Source organism: Hemicordylus capensis, chromosome 6 (assembly GCF_027244095.1).
Source record: "Hemicordylus capensis ecotype Gifberg chromosome 6, rHemCap1.1.pri, whole genome shotgun sequence".
In the NCBI taxonomy this organism is placed as follows: Eukaryota; Metazoa; Chordata; class Lepidosauria; order Squamata; family Cordylidae; genus Hemicordylus; species Hemicordylus capensis.
This window is the reverse complement of record NC_069662.1, coordinates 9152520-9178733: the sequence shown is the minus strand read 5'-3', so window position 1 is coordinate 9178733 and position 26214 is coordinate 9152520. Positions and strand designations below refer to the sequence as shown.

At 44.7% G+C, this 26214-nt stretch overlaps 3 protein-coding genes and 6 non-coding genes across 9 annotated transcripts; 4 read left to right on the top strand and 5 right to left on the bottom strand.

Moving 5' to 3' along the window:
- Positions 1-2496: 2496 nt before the first annotated feature.
- TRNAD-GUC (transfer RNA aspartic acid (anticodon GUC)) lies at positions 2497-2568 on the bottom strand. Its single transcript has one exon. It is a non-coding gene; the product is annotated as a tRNA-Asp (tRNA).
- Positions 2569-2979: 411 nt separating this feature from the next.
- On the bottom strand, positions 2980-3061 carry TRNAS-AGA (transfer RNA serine (anticodon AGA)). The gene has a single exon. It is a non-coding gene; the product is annotated as a tRNA-Ser (tRNA).
- Positions 3062-4363: 1302 nt separating this feature from the next.
- Positions 4364-7648, bottom strand: LOC128331861 (histone H1-like). The gene has a single exon (XM_053265827.1). The coding sequence runs from the start codon at positions 7596-7598 to the stop codon at positions 6972-6974; it is 627 nt and encodes a 208-aa protein (XP_053121802.1). The 5' UTR covers positions 7599-7648; the 3' UTR covers positions 4364-6971.
- Positions 7649-11396: 3748 nt separating this feature from the next.
- TRNAT-AGU (transfer RNA threonine (anticodon AGU)) lies at positions 11397-11470 on the top strand. Its single transcript has one exon. It is a non-coding gene; the product is annotated as a tRNA-Thr (tRNA).
- A 248-nt stretch (positions 11471-11718) lies between these two features.
- TRNAQ-CUG (transfer RNA glutamine (anticodon CUG)) lies at positions 11719-11790 on the top strand. Its single transcript has one exon. It is a non-coding gene; the product is annotated as a tRNA-Gln (tRNA).
- A 1248-nt stretch (positions 11791-13038) lies between these two features.
- On the top strand, positions 13039-13110 carry TRNAP-CGG (transfer RNA proline (anticodon CGG)). Its single transcript has one exon. It is a non-coding gene; the product is annotated as a tRNA-Pro (tRNA).
- Positions 13111-21870: 8760 nt separating this feature from the next.
- On the bottom strand, positions 21871-21943 carry TRNAF-GAA (transfer RNA phenylalanine (anticodon GAA)). The gene has a single exon. It is a non-coding gene; the product is annotated as a tRNA-Phe (tRNA).
- Positions 21944-22430: 487 nt separating this feature from the next.
- On the bottom strand, positions 22431-22947 carry LOC128331865 (histone H2A-IV). Its single transcript, XM_053265830.1, has one exon. The coding sequence runs from the start codon at positions 22878-22880 to the stop codon at positions 22491-22493; it is 390 nt and encodes a 129-aa protein (XP_053121805.1). The 5' UTR covers positions 22881-22947; the 3' UTR covers positions 22431-22490.
- Positions 22948-23158: 211 nt separating this feature from the next.
- LOC128331870 (histone H2B 1/2/3/4/6-like) lies at positions 23159-23733 on the top strand. The gene has a single exon (XM_053265836.1). The coding sequence runs from the start codon at positions 23301-23303 to the stop codon at positions 23679-23681; it is 381 nt and encodes a 126-aa protein (XP_053121811.1). The 5' UTR covers positions 23159-23300; the 3' UTR covers positions 23682-23733.
- Positions 23734-26214: the final 2481 nt, after the last annotated feature.

Genomic DNA, 26214 nt, shown 5'->3' with positions numbered 1-26214 from the left:
GAATTTAAAAGGTTCCTCTTTGCTCAGTTACCAAGAACTCTCTCTGAACAACCCATATCTGTTGTCCCAGATTTTTTTCCCCTGATTCCCCCTTTCTGCACCCCCATATCTCAAATTTCCCCAAGTTTCTTCCATTGGTCACCCTTTTTTACTCTGTTCTGCTAACCCATCTCATTTGTTGCTCCTCACTGAATTCAGCAGAAACACACACACACACACACACACACACACACACACACACACACGGCTTTGACTTTTTCAACAAATCACACACTCTGGGAGTCTTAGATATGGATGGGCTATGCAATATGCTGGTAGCAATACTATTGGGGGGGCAGGAAATAGCTCCAACAGCACTGTGTGTCTTTCAAGGGAAAGGTAAAAATTTGCAGAATACAAACAGATTCATTCATTCATTCATCCTCCATTGTTGATGGGGCTGTGCATTCACACAGGGTCCCACAAAGAGCCATAGATAATAGTTGTTTTGCATCCCTTTGATGGGGGCTGCAAACGGTAAGTAAAGAGTCACAACCAGTGTTCTTTCTAATCTTTTTCATCTGTGTGTGGCATGAGTTTTGTTCTGTGCAGCAAAATCAAGGCAGTGTGCGCACACATGCATTCAGAGTGGGATGCTCCTGTTTAAACCTGAGCGGGATCTAAAATTAATGGAGTAGACATCAAAAAATGTGTGAGCTCATGTACATGCTCACGCCTTAGAGGGAACACTGATCACAACCAGCTTATTATATTGTGCAGGCCTGATATGTAACCTCAGACAGGAGCATAGGAAGTTGCCTTATACGGAGTCTGACCATTGGTCCATCTAGCTCAGTATTGTCAATCTACACTGACTGGCAGCAGGCCTTTGAGGATTCAGCCTCAAGTCTCTCCCAGTCCTACCTGGAGATGCCATGGAGTAGAATCAAGCAATCTCAGATGACAGAAGTTAGACTTCTCTGCCACAGATGATGAGAAAATAATATTCCTAAGACTCTTGTAGACAAGATAAATCATAGCCTCCAACTTCATTCCTCCTTTGCTGAGGAGTATCCAGGATAGCTGCTATTTTTGATGCTTAGGAAGGGTGTCATATAGTCAGCAACATTTCTGATAATAATAATAATAATAATAATAATAATAATAATAATAATAATAAATTAATAACAACAACATTTATATCCCGCTCTTCCTCCAAGGAGCCCAGAGCAGTGTACTACCAGAAGAGAGCTGGTCTTGTGGTAGGAAGCATTACTTGTCCTCATAGCTAAGCAGGGTCTGCCCTGGTTGCATATGAATAGGAGACTTGATGTGTGAGCACTGCAAGATATTCCCCTCAGGGGATGAAGCCGCTCTGGGAAGAGCAGCAGGTTCCAAGTTCCCTTCCTGGCTTCTCCAAGATAGGGCAAGATTTTTTTTTTTTAAGAGGACAAGATTTTTTTATTGAACCAACAAACTACCAAAGCATACAGTACGTTGCCAAAGCACAATTATATACAAAGTGGTTGTTTGTACATGATATATCTACAAAGATTTACACACAAGGATTTGGAAACACACAAGTTATGAAGTATATGCAGATAGTACTGTAACTCGGGGGTGGGGGATTACAAGGCACATCAGGTAAGGCGGGGGGTGTTTACGTCCGACGTCCATTTCCACAATTGGCAGAGAGAGAGTCCTGCCTGCAACCTTGGAGAAGCCACTGCCAGTCTGTGAAGACAATACTGAGCTAGACAGACCAATGGTCTGACTCAGTATATGGCAGCTTCCTATGTTCCTACATACTTGAGTTTCTTTTTCACAACAACCCTGTGAAGTAGGTTAGGCTGAGAGGGAAGTGACTGGCCCAGAGTCACCCAGCTAGTATCATGGCTGAATGGGGATTTGAACTTGAGTCTCCCCGTCCTAGTCCAGCACTCTACACCACGCTGGCGCTCCGAATTACCATTACCAAAGAATTACCATTAGTTGAGGAATTTACAGTCCTCATCTTTTGCTGATACCACCTGCTTTCTAGCAAAAGCTTTTAGACACTTGTTCTTTTCTTAATTTTGCAATGTTTATGGATAAGATGGCTTCCCAGCAGAAAGAAATGTACTGAATAAATAAATAATTTTTAAAGGGTAAAATCGATACACTCTCTATTTTAATAGGACTCAATCAAACCCAAACTTTTCTAACCCACTATACAGTTAACTTATCACAGAAAAGCTAAGAAGATGGGGGTAGCACCACTTACTGATGTGCTGCATGGTATTTTTGTGCATATCTTGGATGCATTAGAGTGGTACCTTTTGCATTTCATGGACTCTTGGCCTCACCGGGTTTATTTGTTTTCCTCTATATTGTTGTATCCTTGGCAATTGAACGTGGCATATTCATAAGACGAGTGGCAATCTACAAAAGCACATGTAACAATAAATCTGCTACTATTTACGGTGCCAAAAGTTTCTTTGTTGCTCTTTAAATTATATATTTTGCAAAATCAATGTTCTCCCCGTCGGGGAATCGAACCCCGGTCTCCCGCGTGACAGGCGGGGATACTTACCACTATACTAACGAGGAAGACGTTTGCATATCTCAAAAGACAAAAGGAGAAACCAAGGCCAATATCTTGTTTATGCTACAGATTAGTTTGTTTCTACCTGATTAGGTCTAAACATAAATAACATTTCCAATAACATGTCTTCAATTCCTCTCTTCACTCCTTGCAAATGACGAACGTTTCCTTGAGATTGGAGGATGCAGTAAACCAGCAATATTTAGGTGCGGAACTCTCTTTCTTTCTTGAGTGACAGGGATATGAAATGCAAGAAACTGTACCAGGTGAAGTGGGGGGGGAGAGAGAGAGAGAAACTTAAGAATTATGTATCATTTAAATGTTTTTGTTTAAATGCAAGTTGTTTGGGGTTACTTTATAAAGAAGGTAGAGAAAGCGCTTGATCCCATGAAAGGAAAATAATTACAAGAAAGCTCCGTAGTCGGCAGGATTCGAACCTGCGCGGGGAGACCCCAATGGATTTCTAGTCCATCGCCTTAACCACTCGGCCACGACTACATGCTTTCACTTTTTCGATGTGTTTTCCTAAAGCCTGAGAAATATATGCAGCTTCAATATATATATATATATATATATATTGATTCAAATTTCTTCCTTTTTTTTCTCCAGGACGCTTCCTTTCTCCTTTCCCTCACTCTGAATTTATACTGACTTTTCCAGACCTCAGTCCCGTCATCCCATTCCAGGAAGAAGAAGAAGAAGGGGGGAACCCAGAAATTCTGTGAAGAGGCAACCATTCCTTTGGCTGGAAGTCAGCTCTGTGTAATCCCTCAGTAGCTCTTTTATTTGACCATCTAATCTAGTGGCTGGAGCCTCTTGGATCGAATCCAACCCCCAGAGGGTCTATCTGAATTTCCACTTGCCATCATCAAGCTCAGCCGGGCAACCACACCTCCCAGGACAGACTAAAGAGGATTTGGGGGCCCCCAAGGGCTGTGGAGGCCCTGCACTTTGGCCTTGATGATGTCCAGGGGTAAGAGGACCTCTGGTACCAGCAGAGAGGCAAAATGCCCTCCACTGCCACCATTGCAACAGTTCCGCACCGCAGAACCTCCTTGGAGCACCTGCAAGGATCACCCTCTCCTCCCTGCAAATCTTACAGGGAGGCTGCTGGCAACCTTCCCTTCTCCCTGCCTACCACTACACCACTTTAAAAGCGTGCAAGGGTAGGTTTATTTACTACTTGTTCACTATATTTCTATCTCGCTCTTCTTCCAAGGAGCCCAGAGTCATGTACATGCCTATCCTCACAACAACCCTGTGAGGTAGGCTAGGCTGAGGGATAAGTGACTGGCCCAGAGATGCCCAGTGAGTTTCATGGCTGAACGGGCATTTCAGCTTGGGTCTCCCTAGCCCACAACTCTAGCCACTCTGCCACATGGGCGGGCTCTCTCCACACTGGTTTTGAAAGGGGGCTGGCCCCCAACTTGCCCCATGGAATTATTTGGCTCCCCACCTCAGACACTTGGCCACCCCTGATGGCAATGGAACTCGCTTTGCTCTTCCTGGCCCCATGGGGCAAGTTGGGGGCCAGCCCCCTTTCAAAACCAGTGTGGAGAGAGCCCGCCCATGTGGCAGAGTGGCTAGAGTTCTACTGCTGAGAAGTGGTCTGGTACTGGGGATAAGCATTATTTGATTTACCAGGCATGAGAAGGCATTGGATATTTAGAACAAAAGGAAAAACAGAGGGAAGAGGGTGTAGGCCTCTTTTATGTGTACCACACAACATGTTAGGAAAGCAGCAATCTATCCTCTTTGGGTTGCTGTTTCTAAGTAGGGGTGGGCATCAAATTCTTGGAGCACAGGAGAATTTATTTGCGGGTTTATTATAAACTATTACACCTTGCCTTTATGTTATTAAAAAATAATGTTCAATCTGGCTTGCAAAAATTAAAACATTGTCACAATCATTTCAAAAAAGCCAACAAATCAATCCAAAAGGCAGTTTAACAACAAGGAAGGTACACTGTACATTGTCACTTAAATCAGCATATATAAAACATCAGCCATCAGGCACATTAAAAAAAAGCCTGCTGGGATAAGAATGTCCTTACAGGGTGGCAAAAACATTTATAGAGAAGGAGCAAGTTGACTCTCCCTGGGGAGAAAGTAGTAGAGTCTGGACACACATGCAGTCACGGAGCAAGCAGGCCCTCTCTCCTGCATTCCAAAAAGATGAGCCTTAGATCCTGGTGGGATGCAGAGAACATTGTTCCCTGTAGCAGATCTTCACGTTTGGGGCAGGTTCAGATGTGAAAAGGCACTTCTCCAGCTCTCCTGGTACCGAGCTGAAACATCTTCGGAGCAGCCACAGAGGAACAGAATTCAGATTCTAATTTCTAATCCATGTTTGCATAGGCCAGGATTCAAAATAGCATGCAGTGGACTCAAAGTCCCAAGTGAGGATTTCAAGGACCTCACTATCAGTTACATAGTAAGCCAGAAAATAGAAAATAGCATTAAAACGGTTAAACCAGAAAACTTTGATAGAGCATGGAGGGGTTTCTGACTGTACAAGGAGAGGATGGAATCCCACTGATTTGGCCCAATAGCTTTTAAATGCCCAACCAGAATGTACAAGGGTATGATTTCTTAAATGGATTATCTAAATATTTGTATCACTCAAAGAAGAGTTAGCACAATCTTTAGAGTTAGCACAAGACCATCTTTTTCCTCAGTCCTGTCTTCATTGGATCTTGTTTTTATGTTAATTAATTAATAAATAATAATAATTCGATTTCTATACCACCTTTCCAAAAATGGCTCAGGGTGGTTTACACAGAGGAATAACAAACAAATAAGATGGCTCCCTTGAAGGGCTCACAGTCTAGAAAGAAACATAAGATAGATACCAGCAACAGTCACTGGAGGTCCTGTGCTGGGGGTGGAGAGGGCCAGTTACTCTCCCCCTGCTAAATAAAGAGAATCACCATGTTGAAAGGTGTCTCTTTGACAAGTTAGCACAGGGGTTTGTACTATTTTATGTTTGTGCTATTCTAAGGAAAGAACAACAATTACTCTCAGTCAGTGATTGCAATTATCTTTCTTTCTCTGTGACCTAATTTTTGTTTGTATAGTATCATCCCAACACATGCTGTGCTATTTGATACTTCTTTTAGTATTGATAATGGTCATAGAGGAATTGAAAAACTATTTGCAGTGTGGCATTAACCATGAACTTTGTCACAAAGGAACATATATTTAAACAAAAGGAAGAAATCACAGTTCTACTGAGAATTGAACTCAGCACCTTCACCATGCAAAACAGCTATAACAGCTACTTCATTTCCAAACCTATTGCTGATGGTTTTCCCTGGCAGACATGATCAGGAACTGAACTAAACAGAACTGAGCAAAGGAAAATAAAGCAAAAGAAGGCAAGCAGCCATTCCATATAAGTGGAGGCTCAGAATGAGGAGGGCAGGCAGGATAGGGAATCTTTATTAGTCTTCTTTTCTCACATCAACAAGAAGCAGGTCAAAGTCAGTGTCCAACAGGTATCCATGACGTCACCACAAGGCCTTCCCACAGGAAAAAACAAAGGAAAGCAAAACCGCCCACCACCCACAACAGTTGTTTTCTATATTATTAAAGCAATGCAATTATGAAGAGGAGGTAATGCAATATACCAGGGTGTTATTCTATTCATCTCTGAGTATAGGTGACCTCTACCCCACCGATCAACACTGATACTGAAATGATACTTAAAGGAGACACAGTTGCTGGTTGTTAAAAGAAGGCCAAGAAATTTTGCCAGTTCTGCAGACAAATTAACCATAGGCTGTTCCAGAGACCTAGTTTCTAAATAGTCTTATTGTTCAATCCAGGTTTAATCTAGATTTTTTTTAAAGCTTCCTCTTTTCATTCCTTTGAGAGACTCCATTTACCCCTCCCCCCCCCAAAAAAAGACTACAGGGCAAAAAAGCATCTTAGATGGATGCATTTCTGCTAACTTTAACACTGATCTCCAGTTCCTTTCCCTTGTACTAAGTAAAGTAGGCAGTGGACAAAGGTGTGATGGAAAAAACCCAAGGTCTGTAGTTTGTAGCCATCTTAAGATGGGAGTGCAGGTGTGATGCAACCGTTACCTATTCAGCTTCTGAAGAGTTCTGTAGCAAACGAAAGCCTGCTGCTTTGTGATAGTTTAGTTGGCCCTCATTAGGAATTTCCCCCCACTAATAAACCATCATTACCTACAATTCTAGCAATGTTGATATTTCAGTTTTTGCGCAGACCAGCCACGCAGACCTCCACGCATAATTAGGTTTCCAGCACCAGAAGGACATGGACTGATACGTGAAAGAGAAAAAGCGCACCAAACTTTCCCAGGACTCAGCTCTTTCTGTGAATCTGGAGGTGGCTCTTAAAAGAGCCTTTGGGGGTTGGCTGAGAAATTGTCCCAAGATCTTCACTTCTTCTTGGGCTTGGCCGCCTTCTTGGGTTTGGCGGTCTTGGGCTTGGCTTTCGCCTTGGGCTTGACCACTTTGGCTTTGGCCGGGCTCTTGGTGGCCTTCTTGGCTTTGGCAGCCTTGGCTTTGGCCGGACTCTTGGCTGCTTTCTTGGCCGCGGAGGCAGCGGGCTTCTTGGCAGCCTTTTTGGGGGTCTTCTTAGCCACGGGAGCCTTCCTGGGCTTCTTGGGGGCGCTGGCGGGCTTCTTGCTTTTGGGCGCTGGCTTCTTCTTGGCCGCTTTTTCTTTGCCCTCCGCCGCCTGCTTCTTGTTGAGCTTGAAGGAGCCCGAGGCGCCCGTGCCTTTGGTTTGCACCAAGGTGCCTTTGCTCACGAGGCCCTTCAAGCCCAACTTGATGCGGCTGTTGTTCTTCTCCACGTCGTACCCACCCGCCGCCAGCACCTTCTTGAGAGCGGCCAGGGACATCCCGTTGCGCTCCTTAGAGGCAGACACCGCCTTGAGCAGCAGCTCCGTCACGCTGGGGCCAGAGGGCTTGCGAGGCTTGGTGGCTGCCTTTTTGGCTTTCTTGGCGGGCGCCTTGGCCGCCGGAGCAGCGGCGGCAGGGGCGGCGGGAGCCTCCTCAGTCATCCTGGCTAGTGGGCTGAGAACTTTCTTGCAGCGGGACGCCTCTTCGCATTCGCAAACGCAGGAAAAGTATAACGCCAGGCGAAGGCGCTGCCTGGTATTTATAGGGTGGGAGCTGCGCTCCTATTGGTGCGTTCCGGCGCCTTCTGTCGGGAAAGCAGAAATGGCGCTTCGCCTTGCAACTTTGTGTTTCTTGCGCTGGGCAAAAGGGCGAATTCGTTTCTTTCTCCTGCACCAAATCGCCCCGCTGCTGCCTGGGCTGGAAAAGGACTCTCCAGGCTTCGGCGACGTGGGAGCCCCGCGGCCTGAAGGAAGCAAACGCGGCTGGGAAGCAAACGGAAACCCGACAGCGACGTGGTCAGCGAGGCTCTGAGTTTGGAAAGTTTCCCTTTTCGGTTAAAAATCAGCCCCCTTCTTTTGGCGGACAGTGCTGAAAATCGGAAGCTTCAGCCTCCGGAGGGTCTGGAAGCCCGCCGGCGAGAAATGAAAGGCTTCCCCCAAACGGTTTAGTCAGGAGAGGGGGGTGAAAGCGTGGACACTAACACAGAGAAGAGAGCTTTCCTCTGCATGCAAGGAAGGGGACAGCTCTAGGTGGGACGCAGAAGGGGTCCAGAAGCGGGAGAGCTGGTATCTACCTGTGGACCAGTGGGGTTGCTCAGGTATAAAAGAGAGCTTTCTTCCTGGAGAAAAAGCAAGGATGGGTTTCGCCGGTGAAGTCAGATACTCATAATTTCCCCTTTACACTTAACATGCATTTAAGAAACCAGCAGAAGGCCCATAGTTCAGGGTGACTGGTCTTACATAAGAACAACCCTGCTGGATCAGGCCCAAGGAAGCCCATCTAGTCCAGCATCCTGTTTCTCACAGTGGCCCACCAGATGCCGCTGGAAGCCACAGACAGGAGTTGAGGGCGTGCCCTCTCTCCTGCCATTACTCCCCTGCAACTGGTACTCAGAGGCACCCTGCCCTTGAGGCTGGAGGTCTTGTGTTGTGTTGTGTTGTGTATATGAAGGTCTGCATATTGCACACACATGCACACACACAGAGTTTGTGGGATCTCTGAAGGTAAGGCAGGGCCACCTTGTATCAAGGACAGCAGCTTCTGTTCTGCCTTGATCACATTTTTAATTTAAGTAACTGGCCCTCTCCACCCCCAGCACAGTACTTCCAGTGACTGTTGCTGGTGTATCTTATGTTTCTTTTTAGATTGTGAGCCCTCAGGGGACAGGGATCCATTTTATTGATCTTATTTATTTGTTATTTCTCTGTGTAAACCACCGGGAGCCATTTTTGGAAGGGCAGTATAGAAATCGAATAAATAAATAATAAATAATAAATAAATTTAATAGATCTTATTTATTATGTATTGATCTACCCACCCACCCACCATAGTAGTGACTGCAACCTATTAATTTATGAGTGAGCAAGTGAAGGGGTACTCTCCAGAACACCCCTGGGGGCAGGGTGTGTGTGTAAACTAGTGGTGTGCGAAAACCGGCTCGAAATTGTGGTCATTGAGGCATGGGCATGCACATGGCCCATGCACATGTGCGGAGGTTAAAAAAAATGGCCTCTTGGCACACACAAAGGCTCGGGCCAAAGAAGGCTTGGACCAGTCCAGAAGCCAGGGGGGCAGCCATTAGAGGTCTGAGGAGACCCCCCCCACAGCTGCCAGAGCTGTGAGAACAAGCGGTAAAGTAAGCTATTTTACTTGTCAGTAGTGACTTCGAACCTGAGCTGGCTCGAATTCAAACTGAGCCGGGGACCTGGTTCTGAGGAGGCAGTTCTGAGCTGCTCCGGTCTGAATCTGGTTCAGATTCTAACCAAACTGGTAAAACTGGTTTTGTGCATACCCCTAGTGTAAACCTGCTGTCTGCACTTCATGACATCGCCCCCCCCCCAACATTCAGAACTGAGCCCTGCTCCCATCTACATAGCTGTCCGTTTCATCGGCATCTTTTGTTCTTGGTCACACTGGGTTCTGCTTCTGCCCTTGGTCACACTAAAGTGTGACAGAATGTTGAGGAAAAGAAGGCTTTTGTATACAGAAAGAAACTAGCTAATATCCCATCAGGTTTGATAGAAGGGCAAGAGATCTGTCTGTCTGTCTTGTAAGATCAGTTTTCTCAACCGCTTATTGGTTTGTAACCCACCATGCAACATTTGGGTGTGGTAGTATAGAAATGTAATAAATAAATAATCTTTGTATCCTGCCTCTGAAATAAACTTTTTTGAAACTTTTGCTCAACAGCAAAGCAATTCACAAAAATGTAACATGATAAAAAAAGAAAGACAAGCACACATAAATGTGAACAATAGTAATTCAAAATAATGGGGGAGTGGGACCCACAAAAGTATTCACATGTAATAAAAGACATTCAGACAGTAGGATAAGAAGAAACAACCATATTTAAATAATCCAATAATGTATAACACTTTCAATATATGCTTCATAGACACCCTGGGAACTTTTACACTGAGACTTTATTTTTTGTCCCATAAATACAGCAAAGATAATAGGCTCCTATTCAGCCTCACTTACTCTACATCTTATGACATTTTTAAATTCTTCTTATAGGAAGATGGTGCACGCCACTTAATGGCACCGTGGGGAGACTTGAATAGCAAGCCAGAGGTTGCCAGTTCGAATCCCCGCTGCTGTGTTTCCCAGACTGTGGGAAACACCTATATCGGGCAGCAGTGATATAGGAAGATACTGAAAGGCATCATCTCAGACTGCGTGGGATGAGGCAATGGTAAACCTCTCCTGTATTCTACCAAAGACAACCACAGGGCTCTGTGGGCACCAGAAGTCAACACTGAATCGATCGCACACTTTACCTTTACTGGTTTAGACCCAATATCCACCACGACAGACATCAAGCTCCCCACAATGGTGAACCAGATGTCCCCAGGAAACCCACAAAGAGGACATGTCCTTTTCAGTGTTATTCCCCACAACTGGCATTCAATGATATCCTGCCCCTGGAACTGGAGGTTTCATTGTGGAGGCCATAGTGGCTGGTAGCTATGAATAGACTTCTCCTCCACGAGGGCTGTCTAGTCCCTTTTAAAGCCATCCAAGATGGAGGGGGCTGTCCCCACATCCTGTGGCAGGGCATTCCATAAATTAATCTGGCATTCTTTGAAGAAGTACTTTCATTTGTTCTGAAACTACTACCAACTGATTTCACCAGATGAGACAAAATTCTAGAATCATGAGAATGGAGAAAAGCTTCTTTCTGTCTGCACATTCACATTCTCCACACGATGCAACCTTTCTCATTATTTGCTGTGCAAGGCAAAGGGTGAAAAAAATTAACAGCCAAACACTATAATTATTTGGAGATTTAGCTGGATTTCGTGTATAATCCTCTTTGGAGGTTAATTTCTGGACTCTGGACCATCCAGGGGTTCTTATCTGACACACACACACACACACACACACACACACACACACAAACACAAATCCACCACCACAAATTGGGAATCTCTAGAGTCTGCCAATCAGGTGCATTTCAGTGCCAAGGAAGACCTGAAATGAGAGGTGAGATGCTAAAATACTCGTGGTGCCATCTCCCTGCATTCACAGGTGCAATCAGTGGCACAGTGGAAGGATAAAAGCCAATGTGGTGTTGACTGCAGTGGGACGCTTCTGAGTATATATTCACGACTGGGGATTATGGTCTACTATGCAGCTGATGCCTGACCAGGTGGAAAGCATTGCAATACAATACTAGCATTATTTCTGTTTAGAAAGTTAGAATTGTTACCATGGTCTAAAAGAATCTGTTCTGTGGGGGCGCCATGGCTTAGTTGGTCAAAGCGCCTGTCTAGTAAACAGGAGATCCTGGGTTCGAATCCCAGTGGTGCCTTTTTTTTAGCTTCCCTCCCCCTCACTTCTTTAAGATACTTAAGATACAGTATTCTTTTCATATGAAATATAGTATACACTTAGGGGAAGCATATCTGTTAGTTGGCAGATGCAAAAACTCATTGTAATTTATTTATTGTGTGTTTTATCAGAAGGGTGAAATAATACTGGATATAAAGTTTTTAAACAGTATTTCTTGAAAATTCCGTTAGGTTTTTAGAAAGCACAACAAAACACTTGTGTAGCTACGGTTCCATGGTGTAATGGTTAGCACTCTGGACTCTGAATCCAGCGATCCGAGTTCAAATCTCGGTGGAACCTGAGATTTTAGGGTATTCTCCTCCAAATAGGTCCCAGATGATATGCTTATCCACTTCAACGTTTTGGATACTCCACTGAGGAGCCGGATTTCTCCTGAGAGGGGAGCTCTCTGCTGTTTGTTCTAGTAACCTCAGGTCTTTTGCCCATGAATAAGGAGTAAAACCTTGGGGACATGCGGTAGGCGGCCATGTACCGTATGAAACGTGCCTCTAAAGCCAGTTCACACAATACGCATCTGTAACTTGGTAACATTCGCGTGAATGTGAACTGTTATCAGTCAACCACCTCGGGTCCAATTTTCACACTAATGCTTTTGAACTGAATCTGTTCACACATTCGTCAGTAATCACGGCGCGCGCGTGTGTGTGTGTGAGCGAGAGAGAGAGATGGGGGTGCATTTTTAAAAGGTCTATCCCCTCCCGCCCCCAGAGTCTGCTCTCTGTACGAGTCTTGTGGGCAGAGACTTTTCATATTTTGAAAGGTTCGAAGAGTCCCATTCCTTTCACATTTTGAAAGGTTCGTGTCCTGTAGCTCCATAAGCTGACATGAGCATAAACACATCCATAAGAGCAACCAAACAAATACATATTTGGCCAAAGAGACAAAATATACAGAGATGGGTTATGATCCAAATGTGCAGTTACAAAAATAGCTTCTTAAAAAGAAATGCAACCTTCCTATCCCGGGTCTCCCTCCCGCGTACGGGGGCTGGGTGGGGGGAGCGGGCGCATACTCATCACTGACTATACTAAGGAGGAGGAGAAGCTAGAAGGAGCTATACCCCTGGATTCCTCAACATCAGTTTGGATACCTCCACAACAAATCGGTGCTTTATTTGAGCCTATATGTGTATTTGCATTTCTACATCGTGATCATGAGGAGGTACTTCCGGCAACGACCTCCAGCATCTTAACCTCGGAAAGTCAGGGGTTTTTCTAGCTGCTTGCCTTGGCTTCTCCGCCGACCCTCCTTCTCACCCACTCCAGCCCCACTCCACTCCACTCCACGCGCCAGATTCAGCCAGGTACAGTTCACGGGAAAGAAGAAGCATCTCTTTTTTTGAAGGCTCTGGTTTTTAAAGTCTTCTGCGCGCGGGCTGAGCAACAGGACGACCGAAACACCCGGAGGGCCGAAAAGGCAATTAGGGAAGCAAGCACGCTACTGAGCAGTAGAAGGAAATGCACATGCAATAATTCCTGTGCATGGTGCAATTGTGATAAGTCCATGACGAGGAGCATTTTCCAAGCTGGCTCGTTGGTCTAGGGGTATGATTCTCGCTTCGGGTGCGAGAGGTCCCGGGTTCAAATCCCGGACGAGCCCGATTTTTCCCACGGAACTTTATTTTTCTTTTGCTGTTGGAAAATAAATTCAGGGGCAGCGGGAACAGAGTGCAGGCAGAAGTAAGAGGTGAAGATGGCTTGCAAGGATTCCCCCCACCCCGGAAACGAAATGCACACTTATTTATTTTTGTAGAGGGCATCTTTTGAAAAATAATTTCTGGAATTATGCAGCCCACCAGAGTGTATCTAATAGCTCAGGAACAATGGGAAAAACAGCCTCATTATTAAATTTTTGAACGGATGAGAGGAAGGTCAGGGATTTTGACTGAAATTAACTGTCGACCACACAACTCTCGTCCCAAACCTTAAAAATAACGTATATGTAGCAAGAACCAAAATACTATATGATTACAGATGTCTGATCAGGAAAGCAGCTCTGAGCTGTTGTCAGTCTGTGGCAGGATCAGCTAATATGCTCAGCTATTATCTGAAAAAATGTTGATTCGAGCCCACCCAAGCACATTTATTTTACTCAAAAGCTAAAAGAAGTGTATGCAGATTGTGTCCTTTATATAACACCTAGTTCTATGAAAACAGTACAGGCTGACTTCTCCGATTTGACAGCAGTCTTTGCAGTGCTGAATCTTGGGTCTTCGCTTTCTATGCATAGCAACTGACAGAATGTAAAAGAGCACTGTAAATTGCTTTAATTTCCTTTCCTTTCCTTTTCCTTTTTAGTTTTTCATGGAACACTTGTGTTTTTATCATGGAATGTTAATTGCTAATTCAGAATGGAAAGACTGGTGTGTTGTTGTTTTTTAAAGGAGTATCAAGTTCTCCTGGAACTTTGGACTCCAAAGTTCTTGGCCTAGAAATGATTTCAAGTGGCTACTGGCATGAAGCACCAAGAAGAGCCTTGACTGCAAACCGTGGACCGCCAGTATGATTTATTGTGGTACATCAGATGCAATGGGAAATGCAAGAAGGAGGTCTAAACTCATTTACACACACTCTGGTTTATTTTATTTTACTTGTGTATTATTTTTATTTTATTGATTGATTGGTTGTCCAATTTCTTTGCTTTTAAAGAGAAATCTGCTCTCTGCTACCATTTTGTGATGTTCACAACCACTACTGGGAAGAGCAAGCCATTCTTTCCAATAGGCTCTGGGATGTATGTAATCTTCTTTACAGGTGCATTCACACAAGCACGCCCATTGCTAAATGACTGCATCGTCAAGTGATTTCTTGAATGTGTGAATGGCGGGGAAAAGAAACATGGCGGTGGCCAGAAGCAGCCAGCCATTTGGCTGGAGTGTTAACTCTCCGCCACCTCGGTTGAGTTCTGAAACTGTCTGGTTGGCATGGTGGGTGCTTGCAGGACAGCTGTTGCTCTAGCAGAGGGGCTCAGCCAAGCTGATTTCTTCCCTTCCTCCAGCCACTGAGGTCTGGTAGTTAAAGTGGAAGAAGGAAACCAGCTTGGCTAAAGGGGAAAGCTGACAAAGACCAATTCTAAAAGGGCACCAATGGGAGAAAACTAGTGAGTTTCTTAGAGATCCGCTTTGGAACTTATTTTTGTTCAATATTTTCATCAGCAAATTTGGGGAGGGAAGTCAGAGCTTGTCGATCAAATGTCCAGAGTACCAAACTATCACAAAACTAGATCAGAAAGGATCTAAAGATCATATGGACCTAAATTATGTTCTCAGCTGGAGTAACAGTAATTGAATGAAATGTAATGCTACAAAGCATAAAGTATTATTTGGAGGTAAAAATAATTTTCTCAGGTCTGCTGAACTATTGGAAATAAAACAGAAAGAGTAGTTGAAAACCTGGAAATCACACAAAATAAACAAGCAATGTGTATTCTAAAAAAACAATCAAACAAAAAATTCATCCTGGTGTAAAAAGTAGTGCATTCAGCCAATTTAAATGGCAGGGTGAGGGAATGAGGAAGAGAGGAGAGGGAAGAAGAAAGGAAGAAAGGAAGAGAAAGAGGGTGGTGGAAGAGGAAGGAGGCAGAAGGTGGCACGAGACGGATGCGAGAAGACTGCACAAGACTATGTGTGGCCCCCCAGAGGTGCATTGGAACCAAATCCAGCCCACCACCCAATTTGAGTTTGAAACCCCTGGTTTAGATCATCCTTATCATCCAAGACCCTTTGCAGCTGTACAGACACTACACGCTCTATTGCCTTGCTTTAAAAAAAGGAAATTTGAAACAGGTAGATAGTTATCAAAGTTGGTGGAATCAAGGGAGGGCTTTTAAAATAGTGGTTTTACCACCACCTGGTTAAGGCTCGATGGCATCTTGCCCTCCCTTAGTGAAGCATTAATAATTGGCTCCAACCACCTCCCTATACCTTCCCTGGCAGATTTTACTAGCCATGAAGGGCAAGGGTCCAGAATGCATTATGTTGCCCTCACACTGCCTAGGATCTTGTCCACTTCCTCGTGTTGCACTAACTGAAAAGAATCCATCACAATTGGACCAGATGGTTGCTGAGGCATGTTTCCCGGAACAGCCAAAATCCTGGAGTCCAAATCGGCACAAAAGTGAGTGACATTCTCTGCAAAGTGACAAGAAAACTGGTCACAGCTGGCTGCTGATGGTTCTTAATAGTTCATTACTCTGTGTGAAGCACTGACTTTGCCACATGAAACAGCTCTGCACTGGGCAGTAGAGAAAAAATGTTTCTTTACAGTCCCCACCAAGACCGAGTCATCCCTAAAATGGGCTCTAGCCCATGTTCAGTCATATTCATTATGGGTCTTCATCCAGCATCGCTCTAGCCATCATCCAAGTTGTTTCATTGCCTTAAGCTCCATGGAGAACCAAGGAGCAGAACGGGCTCCACCAAGCTGGAGAAGGCATTTAGGAGCAACCACGTCAATAGCCCAGGCTGTCTCCACATTCCAGAGATTAACCAGGGCCAGAGGCACCAGTTCTGGACACTGGAAACTCCCCAGGGGCTGTCTGGAAACTGAACAGATCCATAAGCCTTCGAAGGTGGGCCATTCTAATTGTCCCACCACCCCTGCAGGGGTTGGTCAAAGTAGTCACAGTAAACCCCACCAGATGATGATCTGCCCTTGTCAAAGGAGTCAAATATCAAACTCCCCCACTTGCAGATCATTCAGTTCCTGGTTGGCAAACACCAGATCCAGCGTATGTCCTGCCACATGAGCAGGACCCAATATTAACAACCCATGGTTGTTATGCTGGCTATGAAGTCCTGAGCCACTTCTACTAGGCAGGCCTGGGGGTGGACATGAAGTCCCCCAAGACAATAAGCCTAGGATCACCCACCACCACCTCTAAGACCACCCCCACCAGCACAGGCAAAGAGATTGAGATGCAGTGGGGTGGTTGGTACACCAACAGAATTCCTACCTATCTTGTAGGCCTCAGGGGCAAACACTCAAAATTCTGATATTGCCTAACTGGGTATCTGGGGAGGGGAATGGACTCACGATAGATGACCACAACCACCCCTCCCTGACCCTCAAGGTGAGGCTGCTGTGGGATCAGGAAACCTGGAGGGCAGAGCTGGGAGAGACCTACACCACTGAGCTCGTCCAACCAGGTCTCAGTCACACAGACCAGGTCAGCATGCTTATCTACAATTAAATCATGAATGAGAGATGGGGTTTTTTTGCATCTGCTGACCTGGCATTCAGCAGCAGAACCCTAATCCTTGAGGGAGTGTCCCCAGAACTCCTTGGAGCTGCAGGATTAGGAGAAGAGCCAGAAAAAGGAATAGGCCACAGTTGGCGCGACCATTTCCCTCTGTAACAGCCCGCCTGACTCCCACCACCATATTTCCCTCTGCACACCACCCAAGAAATAGCTGCATAATAAATGGTTGCATGAATTCTGAAATACTGTAATGTGCTCGCAGTAGGGTTTGATGTAATGATTATCCAGAAATTGCAGCTGGTTCTGAAGGTCACTGCTAAGATGCTGGTTTGGGTTAATCAGCACTTTTCACTGCTACCCCTACCACTTCTATGGTGCATTCTGTATGATGATGTGCTTGTATCACTGTACAATTTTCCCCACGCGACTCCTCCTTCTTGGGGGGGGGTGCGGTAAGGAGGCGAATAAACCCTAAATACCCTATATGGAAGAGTTGTTTATTTGTTTGCTAGATGAGAGGCATGGAATATGGGCAGTATGGCCCATATGTTCCCATGTTTTTATGACCAATACAATCCCTAAAACAAGCATCATGAACCCTGCTCTTTAGTCTGTCACTTATTTGGATTCAGTCAGTGCGTACCAGGGACAGGGACTTCTCAGTAATGACACGCAGTTGAAGAACTTGTTTCTTTGGAAAAGCCACCACTAATTTATTGGTTAGGGCTTCACACAAAGTAATGAACCATCAAGAACCAAGACTAATTTCTCCCCAAGTTCTTTGCTGTTAGTGAGGGAATTATCTTAAATGCAGAGCCCTCTTCCTTTGGGGTATATACAGGTATAACTTGTATTTAATTGCTATTTTTAAAGGAGCTTGTCTTACATTCAGAGTCATCTTCTATTTGGGTAGAGATGGTATATGTGAACCAACTTTAAGCTGTGTGACTAAAAGGCCTGTAGTAGGTCTTGCCTCATAAGAAAGGTGCTCTAGGCCCCTGATCATCTTGGTTGCATTCTTCTGCACCTTTTCCAGTTCTACAATGTCCTTTTTAAGATGTGGTGACCAGAATTGTACGCAGTACTCCAAGTGTGGTCGCACCATCATTTTGTATAAGGGCATTATAATATTAGCCATTTTATTTTCAATCCCCTTCTTAATGATCCCTAGCATGGAATTGGCCTTTTTTCACAGCTGCCACACATTGAGTCGACACTTTCAATGAGCTGTCCACCACAACCCCAAGATCCCTCTCCTGGTCAGTCACCAACAGCTCAGTTCCCATCAACGTATACTTGAAGTTGGGATTTTTCACCGGAATGTGCATCACTTTACACTTGCCAACACTGAACCGCATTTGCCATTTTGTCACCCACTCACCCAGTTTGGAGAGATCCCATTGGAGCTCCTCACAATCTTTTTTGGATTTCACTACCCAGAAGAGTTTGGTGTCATCTGCAAATTTGGCCACCTTGCTGCTTACCCCTACTTCTATATCATTTATGAATAAATTAAAAAGCACCAGCACTGATACAGATCCCTGGCGACCCCACTTCTTACTTCTCTCCATTGTGAAAACTCTCAATTTATACCTACCCTCTCTTTCCCCTTCCTTCAACCGGTTAGCAATCCACACATGTACTTGTCCCCTTATCCCATGACTGCTAAGTTTTCTCAGGAGTCTTTGATGAGGAAATTTGTTGAAAGCTTTTTGGAAGTCCAGGTATACTATGTCAACTGGATCACCCTTATCCACACACTTGTTGACACTCTCAAAGAACTACAAAAGGTTTGTGAGGCAAGATTTACCTTTCCAGAAGCCATGCCAGTTCTGTCCCAGCAGGGCCTGTTCTTCTATGTGCTTTACAATTTTATCCTTGAAGATAGCTTTCCATCAATTTGCCTGGAACGGACGTTAAGCTAACCAGCCTGTAATTTCCCAGTTCGCTCCTGGATTCCTTTTTGAAAATTGGTGTTACATTTGCTACTTTCCAGTCCTCCAGTACAGAGCCTGATTGCTGGGATAAGTTATATATTTTAGCAGGGAGGTCGGCAATTTCACATTTGAGTTCTTTGAGGACTCTTGGATGGATGCCATCCAGCCCTGGTGATTTGCTAGTTTTCAGTTTTTACAGACAGTTTAGAACATCATCTCTTGTCACTGCTATCTGACTCAGTTCTTTAGCCTCCATCCCCGAAAAGCCTGGTTCAGGAACAGGTATATGCTCAGTATCCTCTGCCATGAAGATTGATGCAAAGACCTCATTTAGCTTCTCTGTAAGTTCTGCAGCCTCTATATACTCCTTAATCATCCCTTTCACTCCCTCATTGTCCAATGGTCCAACCACCTCCTTGGCAGGTTCCCTGCATCTGATGTATTTAAAGAAGTTTTTGTTATTCCCCTTGATGCTTTTAGCTAAATGTTCCTCAAACTCTCTTTTCGCCTCCCTTATTGTCACCTTGCATTTCTTTTGCCAGAGTTTGTGTTCCTTTTTGTTCTCTTCATTTGGACAGGCCTTCCAATTTTGGAAGGAAGTCTTCTTCCCTTTTATGGCTTCCTTGACTGTACCTGTGAGCCATGCTGGCATCCTCCTGGATTTAGTGGTACCTTTCCTCCCTTTGGGTATACAATCTAACTGGGCTTCTAGTATTGTGGTTTTTAGTAAACTCCAATCACTCTAGAGTGAAGTGATTCTCCTGATTTTCCCTTTCAGCTTTCTTTTCACCATACTCCTCATTTGGGAGAAGTTTCCTCTCCTGAAATTCAAAGTGTCTGTGCTAGACTTACTTGGTGATTCTCTCCCTGCATGTGAAAACTGGCTCAAGCTCAAGCCTGTTCGCTATCAAGACGGTTCACCATTGAACTGAGCCTGTTCGATGGCTTGCCCTGGAGCCAAACTGGGTCCAGTTCGGGTTGGCTTGAGCATGAGCCGTACCCCGCCCCCCGCCATCCCGCAGCCAGCTCAAGGGTTCTAAAACTTTATCTATAGATAGATAGATAGATAGATAGATAGATAGATAGATAACGTAACACTGAGTCCAGAGGCCTCTGGGGTGTGTGTTTCCAACAGCTCACACTCCCCCCCCAGCCCCCCAGGTTTTTTCTGGCCTTTTTGGCCCTTTCCCTGCTCGAGGTGGCTATTTTGAAGGCTGCCGCGTGCTGTGCACGCACACTGGGCATTTGTGTGCCCAGCTTGTGATTCAGGTATGCAAATGGCCAGTGTGCATGCATAGCAGCCTTCAGAAATGCCACTGCGAGCAGAGAGAGGGCTGAAAGGTCCTGAAAAAGACTGGAGGGAAGGTGGCAGGGGGAGTGGGAACCATTGTAGACCCCACCACTACTGCCGGACCCGGTAGTAGTTTTCTTTTTTTAAAAAAAAAAAATCAAGCACCTGCCCCCCGCACCCGATTCAAGAACTGGCTTGGCCTCGAGCTCAATTGGGGCCCAGCTTAATGTGCACAGAAGCAAACTGGGCCCAGTTCAGTTAGAATCTGGTTTGATTCAAACCAAACCAGACCTCCCATTCCCAGGCACCCCTGTCATGGACCTTACCTGAGGCAAAATGTGTCAGTACATACAGTACTTGAGGCAGTGGATTTTCCATGCTAAATTAGGGGTAGCAGAGAGATCTGACCTATAAGAAACCAGTCACCACTGGAATGTTTTCCTGATCTATAATTCTAACCAAATTAGAAATATAGGAAACTGTCTTCTACAGAGCCAGACCCTTGGACTACTAGCTCAGTAGTGTCTGCTGGCAGCTCTGAAAGTTTTCAGGCAGCAATCTTTCCCAGCCTTCTACAAACCATCCATAAAACTTAACTTGACCCCCATATGGGAGATCATACCTTGGCGTTATATTAGCACCACATTCTAACCAATTGAGCTAATCGGCCAGTTGGAAAAAATTTCTGCTTCCACTGGCACTTGAACCCAGGACCTTGATAACCACTATACTATTGCATTAATTAAATGAACCAGAGCTGAAGGAGAGCTCTGTGCTCTGTGAAACATTGTGAAGCAATGATGCTTACTGCAGAAAACTGCTCAGTGGAGTGTGTCCCATGTTAATCAGAGGGAAGCTGGAGTGTGAGAGAGAGACAAAGTACAGATTCACACATAATGCAGAACCTGAGGTTCCCCCAGCCTGAGATACATAGGAACATAGGAAGCTGCCATACACTGAGTCAGACCATTGGTCCATCTAGCTCAGTATTGTCTTCACAGACTGGCAGCGGCTTCTCCAAGGTTGCAGGCAGGAGTCTCTTTCAGCCCTATTTTGGAGATGCCAGGGAGGGAACTTGGAACCTTCTGCTCTTCCCAGGGAGCAGAACTTGGAACCTTCTGCTCTTCAGAGTGGCTCCATCCCCTGAGGGGAATATCTTACAGTGCTCACGCTTCTAGTCTCCCATTCATATGTACCAGGGCAGACTCTGCTTAGCTAAGGGGACAAGTCATGCTTGAAGTCATACTTGCTACCACAAGACCAGCTCTCCTCTTCCAGACCAGCTCTCTCTTCCCCCCACCTCTCTGGACCTAAGGTTAGAGCAGCAGACCCTCACCTATTTCAGTATGTTGGAAGCAGCTGAGCCAAATGTTTCAGACAGTATTTCTTTTAACTGATTGATAGCAATACCTGCTGCATTACATGAGATAAAGGAGCACAAGAGAAGAAAACTGACCTGGAACAAGAGTGGGAGAAGTTATGAGGGTCAAATCCAGACATGGGTATAAGAATTAGTGTGAGATAGAGAGATGCTTCAGGTTGGTGATGCTACTTAAATGTACCTTCTAGCTAGTGTAGAATTACTCACATAACAGACAGTAAGGGTGTGCAATGCAGATTTCTGCAGAAGTAGGTCATCCACACACACACACACACACACACACACACACACACACACAAATAATTATGTTGCTCTTCTGCTCTTCATCGGATTAGCTTCCTATGAATGGTTGAGAAACCTGTAGCCCTAGAATATCCAATAAACCGTAATGTTCATGCCCATTTTGTCTACAGACTTGTTTTTCATGCACAGGAACACTGTTTATTTTTTAAATTGGTGTTAAATTTCCAAAGGCTTAAGGAAATAGTTTGAACAGAACGACATGCAGGGAATTAAAAAAACCAACTCTGTTAAATTGAAGAAAAAAGTCCTGCCGAAACCCGGGATCGAACCAGGGACCTTTAGATCTTCAGTCTAACGCTCTCCCAACTGAGCTATTTCGGCCGTGCTGTACGGCCGGTTTCTGCCCCTTCGTCAGATATAAGGCTACCTTCAGTGCATTCCAGCTAGTATATCAATTTCAATGTGTTGTATAGCAAGTGCCGCTACACTGTTACAGAAAATTTTGCTGCGAGATAGTGTTGCATTTGTGTTACAGTGATGTGCCCGGTAGCTGCTCGCTTATGCCGGAATTTTCTTCCAAAGAGTTGTGTATAACGTATGGGCGCCATCGCACTTTATGTTCTTAAGGGAGCCAAGCGGCCGTATTTATATGCTTAGTGTTAGTACAGTATAGTATAAAGCTGTTTTTATATGCTTAGGGTTTAGTATTGTCTCACTCCTTTCTGCCCCTTTAGTTTTCTAGGAAGAGTTCAGGCATCCACGGGCAGGAGATCCGAGGACTACGGACGTGTATTTTAAACACAACTGAGTAATTAGCACATGTGAAACTTCGTATAAGTTACGTGATTAGCCCTTTTCCGAAGGTGTGGGTGGCTCTTAAAAGAGCCTTTGGGTTCTTAAAGCGTCGTGAAGTTCTCGGACACGAGGTTTACTTGGCCTTCGCTTTGTGGCTCTCGGTCTTCTTGGGCAACAGCACTGCCTGGATGTTGGGCAGGACTCCTCCTTGGGCGATGGTGACTTTGCCCAGCAGCTTGTTCAACTCCTCGTCGTTGCGGATGGCCAGCTGCAAGTGGCGAGGGATGATCCTGGTCTTCTTGTTGTCCCGGGCGGCGTTGCCAGCCAACTCCAGGATCTCAGCGGTCAAGTATTCGAGCACCGCAGCCAGGTAGACGGGCGCGCCAGCTCCGACACGCTCGGCATAGTTGCCTTTTCTCAGCAGACGGTGCACACGACCCACCGGGAACTGCAGCCCAGCACGGGATGAACGAGTCTTGGCCTTAGCCCGAGCCTTGCCTCCTTGCTTTCCACGCCCAGACATGACTACAGCAGAAAAACTCTTACAATTTCTCTGCTAAAAGACTAGAAGAGGATGGCTTTAGAAAAAAGGATGCTGGCCCTTTTATTTCCTCCCTGAGATTCAGTTTCGCCATTCTGATTGGTTACAAATTGAACGCGCCCAGGGCGTCCAATGAGATGGCGGTTTCTAATTGTGCCCAATGACAATGCGAGGATCTGACGTCACCCATTGTGATGATTGGATGGTTTCGGCCAGCCAATGTTTGCTGAACAAGGGGAGAGTCGCTCTTCTTTGTTTCGTGTAGGTGCTTAAACGAGCCAATAGCAAGATGATGTCTTGAGCGGTCATTTGCATATGAGGCAAATAAAGGCAAGTACCCGCGAATGCCTTAGCATTGTTGCTTTCGAGTTGGTTCATCTAATTTGAGATTGAAGTTTCAGGATGCCTGAACCAGCGAAATCAGCGCCTGTTCCCAAGAAGGGGTCGAAGAAGGCCATCACCAAGACCCAGAAGAAGGGGGATAAGAAGCGCAAGAAGAGCAGGAAGGAGAGCTACTCCATCTACGTCTACAAAGTGCTGAAGCAGGTCCACCCCGACACCGGCATCTCCTCCAAGGCCATGAGCATCATGAACTCCTTCGTCAACGACATCTTCGAGCGCATCGCCGCCGAGGCCTCCCGCCTGGCCCACTACAACAAGCGCTCCACCATCACTTCTCGGGAGATCCAGACGGCCGTGCGCCTCTTGCTGCCGGGAGAGTTGGCCAAGCACGCTGTGTCTGAAGGCACCAAGGCGGTCACCAAGTACACCAGCTCCAAATAAATCTTTTTCCGAGAAGACAGTTCAAAACTCAAAGGCTCTTTTAAGAGCCACCCACTTTTTCTGTAAAAGAGCTAGATTGCTTGAAACACTTAAGCGTTTTATATTGTAACTCCTATGCATGTAAAATTCTTATTCTTTTAAAGGTAAATGGCTATAATAAAAGTGCTGTCTTACTTTACTGTTTCTCAAGTTAGAAGTAAATGCCAAACTGGCTTAAAAATATGTTAGCATCTGCTTTTTTCTTCTTTGTATGCTTAGAACAACATAAAAACAAATATACTTTTAAATGGGTTTTTATTTTGGTTCTTTGAAGGTAGGTGTTACAAAATATTGTATCTACCTGAACCTAAGACTAGTGACTTTTTCAGGTTCCTTGTTAAAAACTTAGGAGGTTATCTTCAACTAAGATTGTTGTTACTTTTGGCTAAATACAGGTATAATAATTAGTGCTTAGTCTATTCTATTTTTTTTTATGGGGATCACCTTAAATTCAGGTTTGTCTTCTACTGGGGTAAATATGGTATTTGCCCTATACAACAGGTATTTAGAAAATTCTAGATTAACCATTTTGGTTCATTATAATAGAGCATTCCAAGGGCTAAACAAACAAGGTTTTAAGTGAATAGTCTGAAGTATCTATGCTATATCATTCAGTGAACTACAGTCCTCTTGTTTTATTTAGACAAGCAAATTCCATATTAAGCCATCCCACAAATACTTAAGATGCAATTCTATAAGCAAAGTTACCACAAAAATAGCTTGGATAAACAAAATTAAAAGCCCTATATTTTCTAGCAATACAAATTAGCTCAAACACACTTGTAAGCATAACAACTTCCAGTAAGCAAGGTTTTAAACTGAATTAAATGTTCAACCAATTTCTCTGGTCTCCTACAAATTGAGTCCATTTTCTAGCTCTGTTTTGCAGTAAATATATGTTAGTTTCTTTTAAAAAAACTTATTTGCTTAGAAAGTTTAGAATTGGTAACTGAAACTAATCTGAAACAAGTTCTGGTAAGAATTAATCTGCCTACTTTTCACTATCCCTGCAATTGGAATAAATTTGGTCCAAATCGGTTAGGAACATAGGAAGGAACATAGGAAGCTGCCATATACTGAGTCAGACCATTGGTCTATCTAGCTCAGTATTGTCTATACAGACTGGCAGCAGCTTCTCCAAGGTTGCAGGGAGGAATCTCTCTCAGCCCTAGCTTGGAGATGCTGCCAGCAGGGAACTGGGAACCTTCTGCTCTTCCCAGAGTGGCTCCATCCCCTGAGGGGAATATCTTACAGTGTTCTCACATCAAGTCTCCCTTTCATATGCAACCAGGGTAGACCCTGCTTGGCTAAGGGGACAAGTCATGCTTACTCCCACAAGACCAGCTCTCCTCCCTAATCAGTTTACAAGTTACTTGTTAGCCCATTAGTGGCTCAAATGTTCATGTGTCTGCCATCTTGAACTGGGATGGATGGCATCACAAACTGTGTGTTTGAGGTGTCCCTACAACTACCAAATTTGGTTCAAGTTGGTTCCCACTTGCACCTCAAATGTTCACACGTCTGCCATTTTGAATCAGGGTGGATAACTTCAATAGAAACCACACCCTTGAGGTATCCCTATGTGTCCCTACACCTGTGGCAAATTCAGTACAAATTGGTTAGGCGGTTCACAAGTTAGCCCAATTGCACCTCAAATGTTCACCTGCCCACCATCTTGATTTAGGGTGGGTGATGCCATCACAAACCACACCATGAGGTGCTCCTGTGTGTCACTCACTAAAACTGTACCAAATTTGTTTCAAATTGGTAAGGTGAGCCACAAGTTAGCCCTCCTGTGCCTCAAACATTCATGCATCTGCCATCTTGAACTGGGGTGGATGACATCACAAATGATGCCATTGAGGTGTCTGTGTGTCCCTACAACTGTACCTGAATTGGTCCATATTGATCCAGGCATTACTAAGTTGATAGTGGGGGGGACAGACACATACACAGAATGCTGGGTGATCTCATAAGCCTACTGGACCATCTCTATCTCCTGTTTATGGTGCAGTCCTTCTGGGTAATTTATTAATACAATATTTTTGTGCAATGGTACCTTAACCTTAATATTTATTCATTCTTAGCCAAACCTCCTTCCCAGATTTTTATCGGGGTGGTACCCAAATGCTTTAAAAGGCTCTTTGGGATAAAGTACACTCCAATGTTATTGATGTGCTTATGTGCATAAGGTGAAGTGAGGTAATACAACTTTTAAGATGACCTCAGAAGCATGTTGTCATGCAACATAAGCTTATGAAAGGACCATAGTCCTTGGACAAGCCTGGGCTGTAAAAACCAGGAGTTGAAATGTGTAAAAGTGGAAGATCTGAATGGTTTCTTTGTGTAAAATGCTCTAGCAGTCACTGCTTATATATTAATGAAACCTGCTTAGTAAATGTTTTTCTATCTCTCAAATGCAAGAGGTCTGTATAAACTCTTGCAGTTAATTGCAAACTAGCTATACACATGGTTACATTCAGAGTGCTTGGAT